Source organism: Rhagoletis zephyria, unplaced genomic scaffold (assembly GCF_001687245.7).
Source record: "Rhagoletis zephyria isolate East Lansing unplaced genomic scaffold, Rhagoletis_zephyria_1.1 Rzeph_scaffold_12255, whole genome shotgun sequence".
NCBI classification, from domain to species: Eukaryota; Metazoa; Arthropoda; class Insecta; order Diptera; family Tephritidae; genus Rhagoletis; species Rhagoletis zephyria.
The window spans coordinates 1-17,309 of NW_016169329.1; the positions used below are offsets into that span (position 1 = coordinate 1).

General features: G+C 35.4%; 1 protein-coding gene across 2 annotated transcripts; it reads right to left on the minus strand.

Moving 5' to 3' along the window:
• Positions 1–14,162: 14,162 nt before the first annotated feature.
• Positions 14,163–14,839, minus strand: LOC108377531 (uncharacterized). 2 transcript variants are annotated; one of them, XM_017633798.1, is made up of 3 exons: positions 14,589–14,839; positions 14,378–14,534; positions 14,163–14,315 (listed from the first exon to the last, which is right to left on the minus strand). In XM_017633798.1, exons 1-3 carry the CDS (start codon positions 14,799–14,801, stop codon positions 14,215–14,217), a joined length of 471 nt encoding a protein of 156 aa, XP_017489287.1. In that variant the 5' UTR covers positions 14,802–14,839; the 3' UTR covers positions 14,163–14,214. The 2 variants fall into 2 exon arrangements, with proteins under 2 accessions (XP_017489287.1, XP_017489286.1); XM_017633797.1 differs by having other exon boundaries at positions 14,378–14,839.
• Positions 14,840–17,309: the final 2,470 nt, after the last annotated feature.

The window sequence follows — 17,309 nt, forward strand, 5'->3', positions numbered from 1 at the left end:
GATCATATGTAAAAGATCTTATATGTATCACTAATAATTTTTGTCCACGCACTCCATGTATGTACGTATGCGCTTGGAAATCATCTGAAGGAAAAGTGCTGTGTGCAATGTACATCAAACTGAGCGGTCGTAATGACTTTAAGTTAAATATTATTTTACACAGCACTTTTCCTTCAGATGATTTCCAAGCGCATACGTACATACATGGAGTGCGTGGACAAAAATTATTAGTGATACATATAAGATCTTTTACATATGATCTGAATGCGCATATGCGAAAAGCAAGTTTGTAACTTTCCTCAAGTCCCGCACAGCAGCGAGGAGGTATATGGAGGCTCCTGAGCTTGGGGTAATAGCGATGAAATCGTTATCGATATTATACATTGCGAGCTCTTAAAATAGAGCAACACGCAGTTAAGACAAGGATTTTGTTGGTTCCACCACAATCGCAATCAAAATGAAACAATAGCGGTTTCTATTGTACAAACAAAAAAATATCAGCGGAAGTTCACTGTGGAATTATTTGCTCTTATGTCGATGTTTAAAGGGCTTGTCAGACGTGGCAATGCACTAAATTTCGAAAAGGCTCCAAAATTGGGAAATTTCAGAAAGCTGTTGTACATGCAGTCACACCTTGCATGTAAAGCGTCTTGCCCCTGTGGCAAGCACAATAACCATACCGAGTTTGGTACAAATTAGTAGAACGGTTACCGAGATACATATATGTGATCATAAGTGGCCGGTGCCAGGCCCATATTCCAAAATTTTATCATAAACGAATTTCTTGGTAAAGAATTGTTGCAAGCGCCAATTTTGAATAAATTAGCTTTAATGTCACCGCTTCATCGATTTCTCTTTTCATCCTGATCATTTATGTTACAAACAACCGTTATGTGAACAAAGTTATAATACCCTTGTGCACAAGTGCGCTCGGGTATAAAAAAAAACCCTGTCTAATTTAATATCTTTAGAACCTCGAGCAAAGTGAGAAAAGCGAGGCGGCTGTATGTTCTACATGTAAAAAATAGTAAGGGGCCCACCAGCAATGGCCTCAAATTTTTTAAATCATCTTAAAGAACATAAAACACAGTATCCTATGTATTTGAGAGAAAGAGAATGTTCGTCGAAAAATGAAATGCAAATACAGTCCGCACAGAAAATCATAGAGCTTATTGTAAAAACCGATATTAAATTGTCGATGCTCCAAAAGCCGGAACTCCTGTGCTTGCTAGAGTGGGACGACTCCGTTAAGGGCTCCATAGCCAAAATTTTTCGAACGCTGGAAAACAAGGTGTCACATTTTGTTGAACATGTACGAAACTCTATTGAAGATATTGTATACATTTGTTTTACTATCGACGTGTGGAGCCACAAAAACGTGAATTATTTTGGGTACGCGGCCTTTTGGCTTGACGACCACCTTAACAGGAAGATGGCTATATAGGCTTTGAAGGAGCTAGGCAGCTCGCCCAGCTTGGGTGAAGTTTTGACAGCGAAACAAGAAGTTGACTTAACATATGGGATCAGCGAAAAACAAAAAATTGTTACAAGCTTGGTAGGAGAATCGCAGAACTATTTTTTTGTGAACCAGTATTTCAGTGTGAAAAGTAAGTTATAGAAATAAGAATTGCATTGTCTGTTGTGTCTTAATTTTTTCTTTATTTCAGGTTTTTCTAAAGACGTTTCTCATTGCTTTGAAATTGATATTTCCAAAGAAATTTGGAAAAAGAAGCCAGCGCAAATAATATCAGCGATAGCTGCTCTACATTTCGTAGTCATATTTGATTTCGAAAATTTGTTACAAGCAAACCATACAGAGCTAACGGCTAACCGCTTCGGGCTAACCCGAAGGTAACTTACTTTAGCACCAATTTTATTATAACTGCATATTTTTAATGCCATCCTAAATTGATTTCAGCCTCCTGACAATACTGTCCGATTTTCAGTATCGGGAGAAATCCGAATTTGCTTTAGATCTAGTTTTAAAGGATGGGCGATGGCCTACATGGCTCTATTTATTAGAGCAAATTTTATCAAAAAAGCGCTCCTTAAATAAACTCTGCGAGTTTATGAAAGTAAAAGCTTTCGAAAAAAAAGAAGTCGAATATCTAACAGATTTATGTGCCATTCTAAGGCCGATTAAAAATACCATAAATCAATTAGAAACAGGCAATATGTACTACGGCGAGGTCTTGCCGGAGTTGTTGGCGTTGAGAAAGGAGCTCATAAATCTCCAAAGCTCAACTGAAATCAAGCATTCACACGCCGCCGTAGTGGAGTTGAGCGGGGTTTTATGCAAAAGATTCAATAATGAATTTAATAAAAAACCGAGGAGGTATCTGCGGCAATAGCTAAATTTTACGAAGACCACAAGGAAAAATAAAGCTGACCTCTTATGAAGGTATTTTATTTTAATACTTTTTTACAAGAGTATTTTTTATTTGTATTAATAATCCCAACGGGTTTTACCCTCTATTCCCGCCCGGTAAACGTCGACGGTAGATATCTTCGAATAATAAGAAAACAAATGTTTACATGGTGTCAGAAGTACACGTATAAAATGGAGGATAATTATGGTAAACGTCGCCGAGAAATATCTTTGAATAACCTTAAAAAAACGTATGTTTTACATGGTGTCAGAAGTACGCGTATACAGATTAATTTAATAAAAAACCGTGTGAAGCTAGGGTGGCGGCATTGTTTTGCCCGCAAAATAAGATTAAATATAGAGAGCTTTTCGTGAAAGAGGAGGAGGTATCTGCGGCAATAGATAAATTTTACGAAAACCACAAGGAAAAACAAAAGCTGACCTCTTATGAAGGTACGAGGGTCGTATGAAAACTACCCGATTTTGAATAGAGTGGCGCTGCTATAACTAAAAAAAATATTTTGCTAAAAAATACAACTCTTCTAATAACACGTGTCAAAATTTCTCAGCGATATGACATTTACAACAAATTTTATACGTGTTAGAATTGAGTTACTTTTGTGCTTTTTGTCAACATGGAAAAAATTGAATATCGAGCAGTTATAAAATATTTGTTTTTGAAAAAGAAAACAAACGACGAAATTAAATCGGAATTTAACGAAGTTTATGGAGACTCTGGACCGTCATTAACAACTATAAAATATTGGGTAGCTGAACTTAAACGCGGCCGTACGAGCATTTTTGATGAGGAACGTTCAGGTCGTCCAAATGAGGTCACTACACCAGAAATGATTGAAAAAATCCGTGATATGGTAATGAGTGATCGAAGATTGAAAGTGCGTGAGATTGGTGAGAGTGTGGGCATTTCAATTGGACGGGTTAATAACATTTTGCAAAATCATTTGGATATGAGAAAGCTTTCCGCAAGATGGGCGCCGCGATTACTCACAACACACCATAAACAAACACGTGTTTCCATTTCAAATGATTATTTATCAATGTTAAACGCAAATCCCCAGGAGTTTTGGCGTCGATTTGTAACTGTCGATGAAACGTGGATTCATCACTCCACACCAGAGACCAAAGAACAGTCAAAACAGTGGACTCGTCGTAGTGAACCAGCTCCAAAGAAGGCAAAGGCGATATTATCAGCAAACAAGGTTATGGCCACAGTATTTTGGGATGCGCGTGGGGTTATACATATTGATTACCTACAAAAAGGAAAAACAATTAATGGCGAATACTACTGCAAAATATTGGGTGATTTTGACAAGGCTTTGAAGGACAAACGTCCACATTTGTTGAAAAAAAAGTTCTTTTTCATCAAGGCAATGCTCGTGTACACACATGTGTCGTAGCCATGTCTAAATTCAATGAATTAGGCTACCAAATGCTTCCTCATCCACCGTATTCTCCAGATTTGGCCCCCTGTGACTTTTTCCTCTTTCCTAATCTTAAAAAATGGCTCGGCGGGAAAAAAGTTAGCTCAAATTATGAAGTAATTNAAAAAAAAGTTCTTTTTCATCAAGACAATGCTCGTGTACACACATGTGTCGTAGCCATGTCTAAATTCAATGAATTAGGCTACCAAATGCTTCCTCATCCACCGTATTCTCCAGATTTGGCCCCCTGTGACTTTTTCCTCTTTCCTAATCTTAAAAAATGGCTCGGCGGGAAAAAAGTTAGCTCAAATTATGAAGTAATTGCAGCAACAAATGCTTATTTTGAAGGGTTGGAGAAAACCTATTATTCGGAAGGGATCAAAACATGGGAAAAACGTTTGCTTAAGTGTATCGAGCTAAAAGGAGATTATGTTGAAAAATAAATAGAATTTCGTTAAAAAAATCGTTTTATTCTATTCAAGGCCGGGTAGTTTTCATACGACCCTCGTATTTTATTTTAATACTTTTTTACAAGAGTGTTTTTTATTTGTATTAATATTNTACGAAGACCACAAGGAAAAACTAAAGCTGACCTCTTATGAAGGTATTTTATTTTAATACTTTTTTACAAGAGTATTTTTTATTTGTATTAATAATAATCCCAACGGGTTTTACCCTCCATTCCCGCCCGGTAAACGTCGACGGTAGATATCTCCGAATAATAAGAAACAAATGTTTTAAAGGATGGGCGATGGCCTACATGGCTCTATTTACTAGAGCAAATTTTATCAAAAAAGCGCTCCTTAAATAAACTGCGAGTTTATGAAAGTAAAAGCTTTCGAAAAAAAGAAGTCGAATATCTAACAGGATTATGTGTCATTCAAAGGCCGATTAAAAATACCATAAAGCAATTAGAAACAGGCAATATGTACTACGGCGAGGTCTTGCCGGAGTTGTTGGCGTTGAGAAAGGAGCTCATAAATCTCCAAAGCTCAACTGAAATCAAGCATTCACACGCCGCCGTAGTGGAGTTGAGCGGGTTTTTATGCAAAAGATTCAGTAATGAGGAAAGTTACAAACTTGCTTTCCGCATATGCGCATTCAGATCATATGTAAAAGNAATATGTACTACGGCGAGGTCTTGCCGGAGTTGTTGGCGTTGAGAAAGGAGCTCATAAATCTCCAAAGCTCAACTGAAATCAAGCATTCACACGCCGCCGTAGTGGAGTTGAGCGGGTTTTTATGCAAAAGATTCAGTAATGAGGAAAGTTACAAACTTGCTTTCCGCATTTGCGCATTCAGATCATATGTAAAAGATCTTGTATGTATCACTAATAACACTAAGTAACAAAAAAAAATTGTCTGTCCTTGGGATGTAATTGTTATTTCCTAGTCTGTTATGCCTTAAAAGTATGGAAACCACCTAATATTCCTCGGAAACTTTGCTTTTGTGACCAGGACAATGCGATTCATTAAAATATGCTAAAATTATGAGAAAAACGTGTTTGAGTCTTTCACTACAGAGAAAATCATACAGAACAGCACATATAAATCAAAACTAAATTTTATTAAAACTTCAGAAAACCAAAAACATAAAAGTAAATCAGAAGCGGGTGGTTTTTCGACATTTGCGTTTAAACTGCGAGTCACTTTCTCTAATCAATTCCCAAATGTAATCTCCCATCATGTTCTCATTGTATTGTCCTTGGTATCGCCGCTCAAATTCCATTATATCCTGATGGAAGCGCTCGCCTTGCTCCTCTGAATATGCTCCCATGTTCTCCTTGAATTTGTCAAGATGTGCATCCAGAATATGGAGTTTGAGAGACATCCTGCAGCCCATTTTGCCGTAGTTCTCCACCAGACTTTCGACCAGCTCCACGTAGTTTGCGGCTTTGTGATTGCCTAGGAATCCCTGTACCACTGACATAAAACTCATCCAAGCAGCTTTCTCAACACGAGTGAGCTTCTTGGGGAATTCCTCAGACTCGAAGATTTTCTTTATTTGTGGTCCAACGAAGATACCGGCTGTAACTTTCGCCTCAGAGAGCTTAGGGAACAAGTCTTGTAGGTACTTGAACGCTGAAGAATTTTTGTCGAGAGCTTTGACGAATTGCTTTATAAGACCCAGTTTGATGTGGAGTGGTGGCATCAGCTGCCATGGTCACAAAAGCAAAGTTATCTTGCGACAATAGCTGTTTTCTATACTTTTGGGACCTAACTGACTAGGAAATAACAATTACAACCCAGGGACAAAAACCTTGTTACATAGTGTAATTTCTGTCCACACACTCCATGTATGTACATATGCGCTTGGAAATCATCTGAAGGAAAAGTGCTATGTAAAATAATATTTAACTTAAATAGTCATTACGACCGCTGTCAAAACTTCACCCAAGTTACAAACTTGCTTTTCGCATATGCGCATTCAGATCAAATGTAAAAGATCTTATATGTATCACTAATAATTTCTGTCCACGCACTCCATGTATGTACATATGCGCTTGGAAATCATCTGAAGGAAAAGTGCTGTGTAAAATAATATTTAACTTAAATAGTCATTACGACCGCTCAGTTTGATGTACATTTCCTTGTCGCCAATTTAATATCCTTTAAGCTTTTATAACAAAGACGCGACATTTTATTTTTACTATTACATTTTACAGCCTTTTATTGTAAATAAAAGGATCCTCGTTCCTTAATTAAAAAAAAAAAATGAATTGTTTAATCCTTTTTCAGCACTGACTATCGTCGACGTTTAAACCTGACACCATGTTGACATACGTTTTTTTAATAGTTATTCGAAGATATCTATCGTCGACGTGTAATGTAAGAATCCTTCATTTTATACGCCTACTTCTGACACCATTTAAAACATACGTTTTTTAATGGTCATTCAAAGATATTTATCGTCGACGTTTACCTTAAGAATCCTTCATTGTATACGCGATATTTATCTTCGAATAACCATTTATCGTAAGGATCTTTCATTTTATTGACACCATGTAAACATACGTTTGTATATGGTTATTGCCGTATTTTTGTGGTTGAGGCCCTTTGATATGTCGAATGAGATTGTTGGTGGATTTGTTATAAATTAAAGTCTTTGTCAACATAAATTGCATTTAGTTTTTGATTTTGACTTTGCTNTTGGAAATCATCTGAAGGAAAAGTGCTGTGTAAAATAATATTTAACTTAAATAGTCATTACGACCGCTCAGTTTGATGTACATTTCCTTGTCGCCAATTTAATATCCTTTAAGCTTTTATAACAAAGACGCGACATTTTATTTTTACTATTACATTTTACAGCCTTTTATTGTAAATAAAAGGATCCTCGTTCCTTAATTAAAAAAAAAAATGAATTGTTTAATCCTTTTTCAGCACTGACTATCGTCGACGTTTAAACCTGACACCATGTTGACATACGTTTTTTTAATAGTTATTCGAAGATATCTATCGTCGACGTGTAATGTAAGAATCCTTCATTTTATACGCCTACTTCTGACACCATTTAAAACATACGTTTTTTAATGGTCATTCAAAGATATTTATCGTCGACGTTTACCTTAAGAATCCTTCATTGTATACGCGTACTTCTGACACCAACTTCAATTTCGTTTTTTAATGGTTATTCAAAGATATTTATCGTCGATGTTTACCGTAAGAATCCTTCATTTTATACGCCTACTTCTGACACCATGTAAAACATACGTTTTTTAATGGTCATTCAAAGATATTTATCGTCGACGTTTACCATAAGAATCCTTCATTGTATACGCGTACTTCTGACACCAACTTCAATCATACGTTTTTTAATGGTTATTCAAAGATATTTATCTTCGAATAACCATTTATCGTAAGGATCTTTCATTTTATTGACACCATGTAAACATACGTTTGTATATGGTTATTGCCGTATTTTTGTGGTTGAGGCCCTTTGATGTGTCGAATGAGATTGTTGGTGGATTTGTTATAAATTAAAGTCTTTGTCAACATAAATTGCATTTAACTTTTGATTTCAACTTTGCCTCCGTGAAGTATTTCCAAACTTAAGATCTCCTGTTCACCGCGACTATTTATTTTTAATATTACATTAGCCTTTTAATGTAAATTAAAGTATCCTCTCGGTCCTTAATTAAAAAAAATTGCATTATTTAAACCTTTTTCAACACTGACTATCGTCGACGTTTACACCTGACACCATGTAAAACATACGTTTTTCAATGGTTATTCAAAGATGTTTATCGTCGACGTTTACCGTAAGAATCCTTAATTTTATACGCGTACTTTTGACACCATCCAAACATACGTTTTTTAATGGTTATTCAAAGATATTTATTGCAGATGTCTACCATAAGAATCCTTCATTTTATACGCGTACTTCTGACACATCTATGTATTCCTCATAAGCTTTTACCAAAACTTGTGAAAAAACTTGTCTTAGGTAGTCATTATCACCGTTGTAAATGATTAATAATTAATAATTCGTTTCCGAGGTCAGACAGAATTGAATTCTTTATTTGAAAAGTATTTTCTTTTATACAAATGTTATTGATGCCTAATTACACTAATACTTACAAACTAAATGTACATAATTTCATATATGCAAGTCAGCATATTTCAGTGACCTACATATGACTGATTGACTAATATAAACCAATATGTAACATGAGTGCAGCAATGCATGAACTCAAGCTGAATTCAAATGAATATATGGGTTATTAATAATTTGCTGCGTGTGTGGTCTGCATATGTGTATATATGTATATATGTATATATTGGACAATTAGTGTATGCAACTCTTTGTAGGCCCGAGATGCATCCTCCGGACACTGTTCCGGAGTTTCTTGCGGACACTGCTCGACTTACAATCATGCAGAAGTGGTACTCACCTATAGCTACAATTGGCCACAGTGCCCAACCACCATTCTTTTTTTCTATAAATACATACTGGTCTCCCCTGTCACTGAGCTAATCATATGTCAATTAATAAAAATCATCAAAAAATCTGAACAAAGCCCTAACAGCTAAAAATTGCTGCTTGATAAAGTTTTGAATTTGTTGCCAAAGAGCCCGCACGGCTCTAAGGAACTCACACGAGCAACAACCAAACTCCCAACTTCACCTAATAGTGCTATTTTTAGCAAATACTTTTGAAAATCATGGCACATGGTGAACATATCTTCTTCGTCATCTAGAAATTGAAGGGGTTAGAATCATAAGGGTCTAAGTGACATTTTTTTTTGAAAATATAAGTTATACCCATATTAGTATAGTTAAATATAGTGTTTATTTGGTGACAAAGAGTAAACATTCTTTGAATTAGTTACAATAAGTAATCAACTTTAACCTTAATTATCTCAAAAAATTTTCAGATCTACTTAGATCCTATTGATTCTAACCCCTTCAATTATAAAAAAGATTTTCTTAATGAGTAAGGTAACAATGTTTAAAATCATCTGTTTTACCAAAGATCACAAAAAAACTTGGCTTAGGTAGTCATTAACACCGTGTTTATTTAATTTGAGTTATCCTCGTCGCCAATTTGTTGTGTCACGTTTATTGTATTTCGGGAGAGAGTTCCCGAATATAGTATCATCTCTGGAAACCAAAAATTAATGAATTTGAAATCTAAATTCTTTATTCGAAGTTCGCGTTATTTATGCAATTTTCTTACTTTATGGAGTCACCTAAAAACCTGCTCAGGCCTTAGGTCAGAGCCAAAGAGCAACACCAAAACTCCCCACGTTCTACTTGTATATGCAAGTGTACTTTAAAGGTCCAACTTCACTTAACAAAACTATTGTGAACATATCTTCTTCGTCATCTTCAAATATAAAAAAATGTTATCTTAATGAGGAAGCAAATCAGGCTTAAGTTCATCTGTGTCACTAAAATTCATGAAAAAACTTTACTTAAGTAGTCATTACCACCGTAGTTATTTTGTTTAAGTTATTCTCGTCGCCAAATTATTGTGTCTTGTTTGTTGTTAAACGAAACGCTTAAATGTTGTTGTTGACGGAACTAATTAACTTACACACGCAGCGTTTTGAGTTTAAAATAGTACTCAGTTTCGTGAATCGCCTTTATTTATAATCATGCCTATTATGGTATCCGACAGATGGTTGCGGAGGGAGTTTTACTCACTTTTGACAGATTTTGGTATTATCGAAAACGCTCGATAATGCAGTTTGCGAATGAAATAAAAAGGTGGAATCATTGAAAACGCATCCGATCCGTGTTTCGTACAAATTTCTCTATCTGGGATTCACGCGCCATTGTGCTGCGGATACTAAAAACGATAAGATGGATAGCAATAAAATGTAAGAAAAATCACAATTATTTATCCCTTTAATTTTGTAATATTGTAAAAAATAAACAAACTTATGTGTTTTAGGAAGCGTACAACGACCAGGGAGCAATTTGAATGTTTATTTTCCAAAATGAAGGTGCATCCGGACATAGCAAAAATTTTACTAAAAATGCGCCTGATTTGGTAGAAAGATTTTGGGAAAGTGTGCGAGAGGAGTTAAATTCGATTGGACCGAACTTTCCGATTATAATAAAGGTGTGCATTGCCTGCAGCTGGTTTAAGAATTTTAATGTGAGTACCGTCTACACACATGACAATTCCAGGAATTCTAGTTTTTTCTAAAAAATATCTTTTCGCTTCAAGTTTTTCATTGTCTGTCATTGCTAAAGTAATCCATCTGAGACATAAAGTGACTTCAAAGATGTTTAGTACATCAGAGAGTACTACAGAGACTGTGGATTGTGCCATGCCAATATTAAAATCTTGGCCAGTACCATTCTGATAGCCCCCTTCAGCTAAAAACCTTAAACAGGCTTCTAATTTAAGCTCGGTCGTTATGGAACATGATCTTCGAACTGGAGGCAATTTCTGCATTAATATTTCCAAAACGTACTTGAATGCTAATTTGTTAAGCCGGAACTGTTTTACAAATCAGTATAAGGAACTCACATGTTAAAATGAAATAAAGACTTCAATAAATTTACTCACACCTCATCCGGCAACTCGAATACATTCACAACATTATCCCTGACTTTCCTTCTAGTCCGTCGCATAGCACTCCTGGTGTTTTCATCGAAATAAATTAAAAAAACCTCAGAATCCATTTAATATTTGCAATAAATTTCACCAATGTTAACAAAAATCCTTCACACATATAAGCACAGCTGATTATGTTGGCAATACAGTTTACAAGAGGCAACGCAGTGTATCCGTCGGTATCAATAACAGCGTTTACTTAAAAAAGTGAATCGAGTACGGATCGGATTAGATCCGAGCGGTTTTATGATTTTCTCAATGGTTTGTTTTTGGCGTTTATTTAATTTTACACATTTAAATTGTTATTTTGTGTGGTACATTTGCTTGTAATTTGGAAGCTATGCATTATTTAAAGCGCACATAATCACTGTTCATTTTACACACGGGTTTTTAAATTGACCGGATTTTTTATGATTAACCGATCGATAACGCGGTTTTAGATTTTTTAATTTTTTTTTCCTCCAGAGAGGATACTTATTTCTATTTTTTGTCCGTAAAAATGTTATCCATCTTTTCTATAAATACTTTTTTACTTCGGCATTATTCGTCTTTTTTGGCGATGATCTTTTTATTTTCTCCTTATTTAGCCAAAGACCTTTGTTTTTACACACGCTTTTTCACCACTTTTAATATTCTTTGGATAAGGATACTTGGCGTTTTCTCCTTTCATACCCAAAGATATTAGTTGCCACTACCGGTTTTTTAAATTCGCGTGTGCCCCGTTGTTGGGTGCCACTTAAGCTTGCCTTTCCGAGGAAAGCGTTTTTAATAAATAAAAACGACTCTTTACTTACTTAATCAGCATCTCGCGGACAATTATCAGAAGTTTATTTCAATTGTCTCTCATTTATAAGCTAACATTTGTTTTCTTAGGAACTAATTTCACAATGACGCTTTGGCGCTGCATCAGCCAGTGGAGTGATGAAATGCCAATGATTGAGAAATGCGGTATTGTTTTCTTAATTTTTAATTGAATCAAAAGTTTACAGAAGGAACGGAAAAGACATTGTTGCACTTTATGCGTTCTGGGCTATTGGAATGCAGTTATTTTTACAGTGGCTACAATGCCGCTGTGTGGTCTATTGGTTTGATCTTCGATCGCAAAGAATTTAATTAAGAATGCAAAAATGCCGCTGTCCTCGGAAAGGAAAGCTTAAGTTGCATATGTACCTTATCTATGTTACACACATATGTATAACTTAATCCTAAATAAATAACAGCGCATATGACATATGTACATACATATGTGAATTTCATCACTTTGCAAGATAGTTCAGTATATTTACAGATGTCTAATCTAGTCTAGACATATATACAGGCATACACATATTATGCACTCTACTGTTTCTTGTCTAACTGATAGTTGAAAAAGTGCCATCCTTAGTAGTCAGATGTATTTATCGCAAAACTGTGTTCTCAAGAAAGAAAAACCATTCTATTTACTTGCCTGGCTTGCCTGGCTGCGTTGCTGTTCAAACTTAAAGTTTACGTATACTCAAAAAGAGACCTGTAACATGTAATATGAGTTAGTTATACCATGTTCTTTGAAAACCAGTTTCGGGATTGTGGGCTGAAGGCTTTTCATACCGGCTGTAAGCGTTTTCGTTGACATTTCTTACATCTTTTCTTTACAGTTTTGCTACAACAAAACAAAACTAAAATTCTACATATCCTTAAGCGTTGTAAGGTAAATATTGCAAGCCATCATTGTCAAATACAAATCGTGAATAATTTCAAATCCGCCTGATTTAGTTGGCACCAAGTTGGCTATGTCTTCTCTAACTTCTGATTCCACTTGCTGAATGTACTCTTTAGTTTCTTCTTTAAATTAAAACATAACCGGTCTGCTGACGTTTGTTGAAGAAGGATGTGGATTTACCCATACGATAGTATCGCTCCACGCATAAGACGCAGTGGTACATAACTTAACTTTAATAGCGTCACCACTGGGTGGGTTTTGTTAATAACAGCTCTGTGATGATGCACCATACATCCCCTATTTGCCAAACAGTTTTATAACTTAACCGTTGCCATTTATATCTGCCACTTTCACGATTTTTTCAGCTATTAAATCCAAAATTTCTTGTAGTTTTATCTGTGCTCCTGATTCTGTGATAGTCATATCTTCTTGTGGCGAATATCATTCTTTCTCCTTCGCAATTAACTTTTGATAAGAAGGAAAAGCTACCGTAATCCTTATCGCTTAAAAAGGTCCTTAATGTCAAATGCTGTCATTTCGATAAATTTAACGCCGTTACAAGAGCCAGAGTGTCAGCTTCAGAAACAGATCTTTTATTTAAAGATGTGAATAAAAAATCGTTGACATCTTTAACTTTTCCTGAGTCTCTTGATATAACACTGTAGTAACATTTTCAACTTTTGAAATACGTATAACCTCTAAACGCCGAGACACGTCAACTTGATTTGGTTGAGTAGAGTTCGCATGTGTACGCGGTTTGGCTGGATCAGGGCAGGATTTAAAGATATTTTAGATTGAAAAGAAATCTATTTAAGGTAGATTTTTTCAGCTTCATCTAATTCCGTTGACAGTTTGTTGTACATGTGTTTCCAATAATGATTGATTGAGAAATATATGTTTAGCTAAATTCTGGATTTCGTATAGGCAACATAGAAGGTGCATCCGACTCGCGAGTCAACTCGCCTTTCGACTACATACAGTTGAGTCATTCAGAGTTTATACCAGAGTCATGTCGTTGTAACTGACACATATCCCTGGTAGACAGCTACTAGCTAAATATCCCATGAATTCTCCAGGAGCGTTACCTTATGTATCGGGCAAAGTTTATATGAGTTTCTTAAGGCCCGTGTGCAGAAATTACCCTATAGTCTTCTATACGTGTGAGTTTTTGTCTTCTTTTAACACCCTAGTCAAATATATCTCCTTATGTATAGCTTCTCTCTTCTTGTCGTAGATCTTGTTGAGTATCTGTACTCTTTTAACATTCACGTATGTCATACTCAGCCAAATATAGCTTGTTCACTCTTTCAGTACTCCTACGAAGTGATTACCTCAATAACTACCGGTAGTCTTACCAAACAATTACCGCAAAACCTACCGGTACTGTTACCAAACGATTACCACAAAACCTACTGGTACTCTTACCAAGCGATTACCGCAAAACCTACTGGTAGTCGTACCAAGCGATTACCGCAAAACCTACCGGTAGTGTTACCACACGATTATCCTATTCAAATTAAATTTTTTTCTTATCTTTTCTAACTTTTCATACATTTAATTATTTTGTAAGTTTTATGTCCCTTACATTAATAAATTAATTCAAATTAATTTAAATTAATTCAATAATAAAAAATTAAACCTTTGCTTTCTTATGTTTAAATCGATTGTGGCTGAGTTCCACGGCTTTCTTCACCTCTTTTTCAAACTGCAGTCGACCTTTTGTCACAAACACGTCTAAAAATGATATAAAAGGGGTAAGATAAAAGTTACGTATATCTATATATGTTATATATTACCAAATAAAATCTGGTTGACTAAATTTAGGTTAGACAACGCTTTTTTTTCCTTTCTGCCATCCCAATTGTAAAAATACAACAGTTCGTCCGCAAATAATTTTCGCATAACTGGATCCACGTCTCCAGAAGCGCCCTTCAGTGTGTGTATGTGCGTTTTCTGTTTTAAAAAATACGTAATTAGTTTCGACCAGGTTTTGAATGTAAAAATTACCATTGCAGTGGCGTATTCATGCTCATTCAGCTTTTCCTCCACTTCCATTGCTGCATCTATTGTAAAAAGCGGAAGTACGCTAGCAACTTCCACTATTGCTTCATCAACGATGTCGCCGGTCATTTTTCCCACGGACTGCTGCACCTTCGCCAAAATTATTTTACACTCCCGCATCAGGCGATTTTGAGCCATTGTCTCGTTCCTGTTAGTCATCTGAAATGGAATAAAATATTAATTGCAAATAAATCCAATTTTTATTTATTTAACCAAGCTTGATACCATTTTGCTTTAAAAAAATTACCTCATGGCAAAAATCTTTTAAGAAGTCATCGATACAATCTGGCTTGGTCATTCCCGAAAAGCAACCAATTGTAAATGGCTTATTGGCGCAATCCACAATAGTACCTAGGATTGGCCAGAGCACACGATTAGAGCTTTTAAATAATTTTAGCCCGTCAATTCCAATATCAATAACAATTGTTTCCCTATCAACTAAGCTAGGAAACGAGTTTTTAGAAAAATGATGCTGAATCCCAAAGTACAAAAATTCACCATTCGGTAATCTCTGAATTGAAATGGGTTTTCTATTTGTACCCATTAAAGTTTTTGCACATTCCGGCAAACTATCAACACAAACTTTACGTAAAGTTTTAAGTAAGTCGTCCAAAACGACATGTGGAACGTTGTGTCTTATGGCCCAACTCTATACCTCTCTACATCTGTCCAAATGTTGACCGCTTGTTGCGAGTAAAACATTACCTAAGCTTTCGTCTAAATCTAGATTCACTTCCCCAACAATCTGCTGGTCATCCAGATCTATATCTTCACTATACACTTGATTATTTTGCACGAAACTATTTTGCACACCGGCGTGAAGCTCTTTTGTTTTCTTCACATTTTTTTCAAATTCCGTTTTTTCCCTGCTCATACAGTTTTGAAAAGTTCGCTTATTCATTATTCTTACCTTTATTCCTTCATTCAGCTATTTTCTTCTTATTTCATTAATTTCTTTTCGCGAGTTTGCGAATGCGCATCTCACATTAAACTTTATTTTCTCAGGATATATGTAAATAAAAGTTATGGACAAGGTTAGTCGAAAAAGTACTCACTAAAAAGAACTCGTTTAAAAGAACTCGTTGAAAATAATTCATTATGATGTACTCGGTATGTTTGATGTTATAATAGACAATTTTTACTTATTTCTGTTTTTGATCAATTATATTAATATCATATTAATATTTATATGAACTTCCTAAATAAATTTTAAAGAGCATAAAATGTTTTTGAATGACATCGACGCAATTTTTTCCGAACCGAGTTAAAATATCAATTACTTTTGTCAGTAAGTTTTGTGGCACTAACAACATCTTACACAAGCAGTTGTCTCTTTCTCTCCTTTCCGAAAAATTTGTTACAAAATGTATGCCATTTACTATGAGTGGGAAGAACTGAATATATATTTTTAAATTTTTGCTATTTAACAAGAAGAAGAAGAGCGAAAATATTTTGCATATGTATTAGTTTTTTCGAAAAATTGTACATATGTATTGGAGAATCGGGTAAGGCTGTCTACCAGGGATTTGTTTTTACTAACACATCCAAAGTACATTCTTTCTACGTTCCATTGTATTCGACGTTTTGTTACTCGACTCCGCGAATACTTTTATTGGTCGCCCTTTTGTACATCGTCGGTGATACTGCATAACGTTCTATGTCACTTATTACCTCTGGTGCTAAATTGATCTGTTATCTGTATCTGATCGCTTCTGGCAACCGTTCGCCTTCCATCAGCCAAAGGTAGACAGTTTTGTCATTCGTTTATTAGGGTGTAACGATTTACAGATGCAGTCCGATGCACGTAAGAGACCATCTAGAGTGTCTAGGGTACTAATACACAAAGACCGTTCTGCAGCATCGCCGACGATATGTAGATACTTGCCCCGCAGGTAAATAAACTTCTACATTTAACCAGTCCTGTTTTTTTTTTCTAAAAGCCGGCTTTCTGTACTGTTGCATGCCACCTATTTTTATTTATATTACATAGTTTTAGATCCCTTACATTTGGCATTGTAGACGATATTTCTTCGAAATCGCTGTCATTGCTCACTCCTCTCTTTAAAAGAATGCTTATACATTTGTGCAGTCAATGTTTGAGCATTCTATTTCAATTGAAATTTATGACATAACTACAAATTACTTGAGTTCGTTTACCTTACATGAAAGTACTTACGTAATTACTAAGTTTATTTTATTTATAGTTATATATTTTCCATTCTGGTGTGGCGGTCCTAATAGTGTTTAATGTTATTATTAACCTTCTTTATTTAGGCAGAGAAGGAAGGTTCTGGCTGTTCAGTAGGCGGCCGTGAGGCTGCCGAAAACTTTAGCTAGGCAACTTTGCAGTTGCAGTTGTAATTTGGTTTCACTGAAACGAATTTGAATTCGAAGTCGAACTTTTATGAGGAAATCTATATATTCCGCATAAGCTTTTACCAAAACTTGTGAAAAAACTTGTCTTAGGTAGTCATTATCACCGTATTCCTTTTATCGTACTTTTCTCGTCGCCGCTGTTGTATTTGTTGCAAATTGAAACACTGTAAAATAAAAGGACACTGACGCTCCGATTGCACGGAGCCTTTATTTTTAGAAAACTTAAAACTATTCTTATCTCTAACTAGGCAAACGCACTTTGTCCAGTACATGTATATACAGATACATATA

Excerpts from the sequence above, each read along its gene's own strand:
- LOC108377531 (XM_017633797.1), bottom strand. The coding sequence starts at position 14,801 with ATGACTAACAGGAACGAGACAATGGCTCAAAATCGCCTGATGCGGGAG. Across the intron at positions 14,316-14,377 it reads AGTCAACCAGATTTTATTTG|ACGTGTTTGTGACAAAAGGT; the intron begins GTAATATATAAC and ends TATCATTTTTAG.